This window comes from Penaeus monodon, chromosome 32 (assembly GCF_015228065.2).
Source record: "Penaeus monodon isolate SGIC_2016 chromosome 32, NSTDA_Pmon_1, whole genome shotgun sequence".
NCBI lineage: Eukaryota > Metazoa > Arthropoda > Malacostraca > Decapoda > Penaeidae > Penaeus > Penaeus monodon.
This window is the reverse complement of record NC_051417.1, coordinates 10,387,055-10,389,828: the sequence shown is the minus strand read 5'-3', so window position 1 is coordinate 10,389,828 and position 2,774 is coordinate 10,387,055. Positions and strand designations below refer to the sequence as shown.

The 2,774-nt window shown below is 49.8% G+C and overlaps 1 protein-coding gene across 1 annotated transcript in view; it reads left to right on the top strand.

Annotated features, from left to right (window-relative positions):
* Positions 1-2,774, top strand: part of LOC119593496 (protocadherin-like wing polarity protein stan) — a gene marked incomplete at its 5' end in the record, with an annotated part of 16,607 nt that overhangs the window by 12,055 nt on the left and 1,778 nt on the right. The window contains 4 exon segments of the mRNA XM_037942446.1: positions 143-358; positions 643-776; positions 991-1,378; positions 2,381-2,573. Of these exon segments, the coding sequence (XP_037798374.1) occupies positions 143-358; positions 643-776; positions 991-1,378; positions 2,381-2,573 (931 nt within the window).

Genomic DNA, 2,774 nt, shown 5'->3' with positions numbered 1-2,774 from the left:
GACGATTTGAGAAAAAACAAACAATAGTAATCATCAGTAACTGGCAAATCAAAGCTAAGAAGTGCACTCGCTACGGAGGAATCCGACTTCATACCCGACATTGCCCCCGCCCCCACAGCCTCACTCAAGATCTTTGTTTCAGAAGTTCCTCCAAAACCATCGAGTTATCTGCCGAACATCTACGACCTCGACACCACGGCGGAGGCACTTCCCCCCGCCCCCCACAGCATGCCCGGGGGAGGTGGGGGAGGGCCGCCCATAGGAGCAGGTCCGGGGGGGTCGCCTTTCCTACACAACATTCGTCCGCTTTTCGCCACGCGCTGGTCCTCGCAGCTGGACTCCACTTACCCCTACAAAGGTTGGTGTTCGGCGACGGTGTGCCCGCCATGCCATGCCTCGTTTTTGGTGCTTGTGCTTTACGTCTGTAATTGTTTTATCACTGGGGCATTGTTTGTGACGACAGAAAAAATCTATAGACGAAGAAAATATTGATTTTTCAGTAAACATGTGTATGTTTCATAATAAGTGAAATATATTGTTTTTGAATGTGCAATTGAAACATAAGCATAAATGATGAACGGCTAATGAGAGCAACCCAACATGAGTTCTGAACAAACTAACACATCGCCTCTTGCTGCACAGAACACAACGTGCCGTCGCCACTGTGGGCCAGCGAGAGGCTCTCCACCACCACCGCCTCAGACAACGAGATGCAAGACAAGGCGGACAATTTGAGAGTAGAGTCCCGTCCTTCTCTTGCTCGGTATATGGACCAGGTAAGGTTTGCCTTGTTCTTTTGAAAAAAAAATCGAGGGCGAGTTATCGTAACCTGAGCATGCAGGAGCTGCTTGGTTTATAACACTTAACAGGCGTCGTGGTATATATAACCTTTATCTTCTTTGCATCAGAATAAAAAAGTGCTAAGTCAGAGTACAGAATAGAGGTAAAGTTTTACTGACGCGCCAGCCATTTCCATCCGCTCTCCTGCAGAACCGCGGCCGTTACTCCCCCGCCGAGAACCAGTACGGCACGTACTCGCCCTCGAGCAAGCACCGCTTCTCGCCGGACCCGAAGAAGTTCTCGACGCTGGATGCCCGACGAAACTCCCCGGACGCCCGCCGTTACTCTCCTGACGTGAGTGGGCGCCTGTACCCCGGCCACGTGTCCGAGGGGAGCCCGTACGCTCACGAGAGCCCCTACGCCCACGGCGGGCGGAGAATCTCGCCGGAGAACCTTGTGGTGAGAACGGAGTCGCGCGCCAGCAGGTCGAGCGTGGACAGCACGGACAAGAAGCGCTACTCGCCCACGCACCAGGCGCAGCAGCAGGCTGCAGGGACCCCCAGGAGCCAGAAGAGGTTCTTGCATCAGCTGGCGGAAGGTAGGGATCGTCGACCAGGTGTTGTGGGTCTGCATTTGGTACTTGGAAGAGGGGTATGTGGTATATCTATGGAGGTAGAGGAAAAGTCTATTTTTTCTTGAATGAGGTGACTTGGGATTTGTTTCTTTAGTTTCTTATCTTGGATATTCAGTCAGTATTCTGTCAACTTAGCTAAGTTTCTTTGGAAGATGGCCGTTAAGATTTACTGTATACTGTATGTGAATGAATAAGTTGTTTTCCAAGTTGGGACTTTAGCAGTATGTGGTTCTAAAGATATAGTATGGCAATGTGACTTATCAGTAAGATACTCAGTAACTATTTTGTAGTCTTAGAAGTCTTACAAATTAGTGAGAAATTTAGATCGACGCTTTTAATCATGTTTACCTAAACAGCTACGGAAGTGCCGACCCTGTGCAATCAGGTAGACTGGCCTTTACTACAAAACCACTGGAAGATGTATAAATATAGCAGTTGCCTTTTTAGAGTGTATCTGATAGAGTATAAGTGATATAATGTATTTATAATTAGTATAAGTTACAGTATATGGGGAATGGATATGTCTTCTGGATTTCCACACGTTTGTCAGCTTGAGGCTTTTGCACTTTGCTTCTACTGTTTGGCTTCACTATTGCGCGCCGTCCGGTCTCGGTGGCTCAGCTCTCCCCTTTCTCTTTTCCGTACGCTCTCCTTCTCTCTTGAACTCATTTTGAATCTGCCTTTCCTACTCGCTATTTCTCCATTTCCTCTCGCTCTCTCCCGTTTTCCTCTCTCTAGCTGCTCGCTTTTGTTTTCCTCTCCCTGCTCTTTGCTCTCCTCTCAGATCCCGCTCTTCCTCCTTGTAACCTCGCTCTTGTTTCTCCTCACCCCTCTGTCTTTTTCCCTTAATCTCGCCCTTTCTTTGCTCTCTCTTTTTCTCCTTCTGCGCCCTCTTCGCTGAGCCTCAGAGCTGCCCGCACCGCATGCCCGGCTCTGACGACTCGCTCCTTTCCTCCGCCCACACAGACCCGAGCCCCGAGGCCCTCCCGGCACCGGTCGTGGGCGGCGGCGCGGGCGGGGAGAGCAGCGTGGAGGAGAACAACCTCAATATCTCGCCCTCAGACCCCCCTCAGTCGCCCTCCCCGCCCCCCATCCTCCCCGCCGCCCTCATGGCCACCCACAAGATCCGCGCCATCACGCTGGGGATCTCAGACTCGGAGTAAGTCTCCCGGTGGGAGAGAGAAGGCCGGGTTTAGGTTTAGCCTCTGTTATTATTTGGAATTATTAGGATCACAAGTTCTTTTTGAGTTGTAAACTTAGAAATACTATAAAAATCTCAAAATACTCAGGATCAGTATCCAGAATGAAAATGGAATAAAAACTATTACACAGAAAGGAAAGTTAATAGAGTTTCATTTTG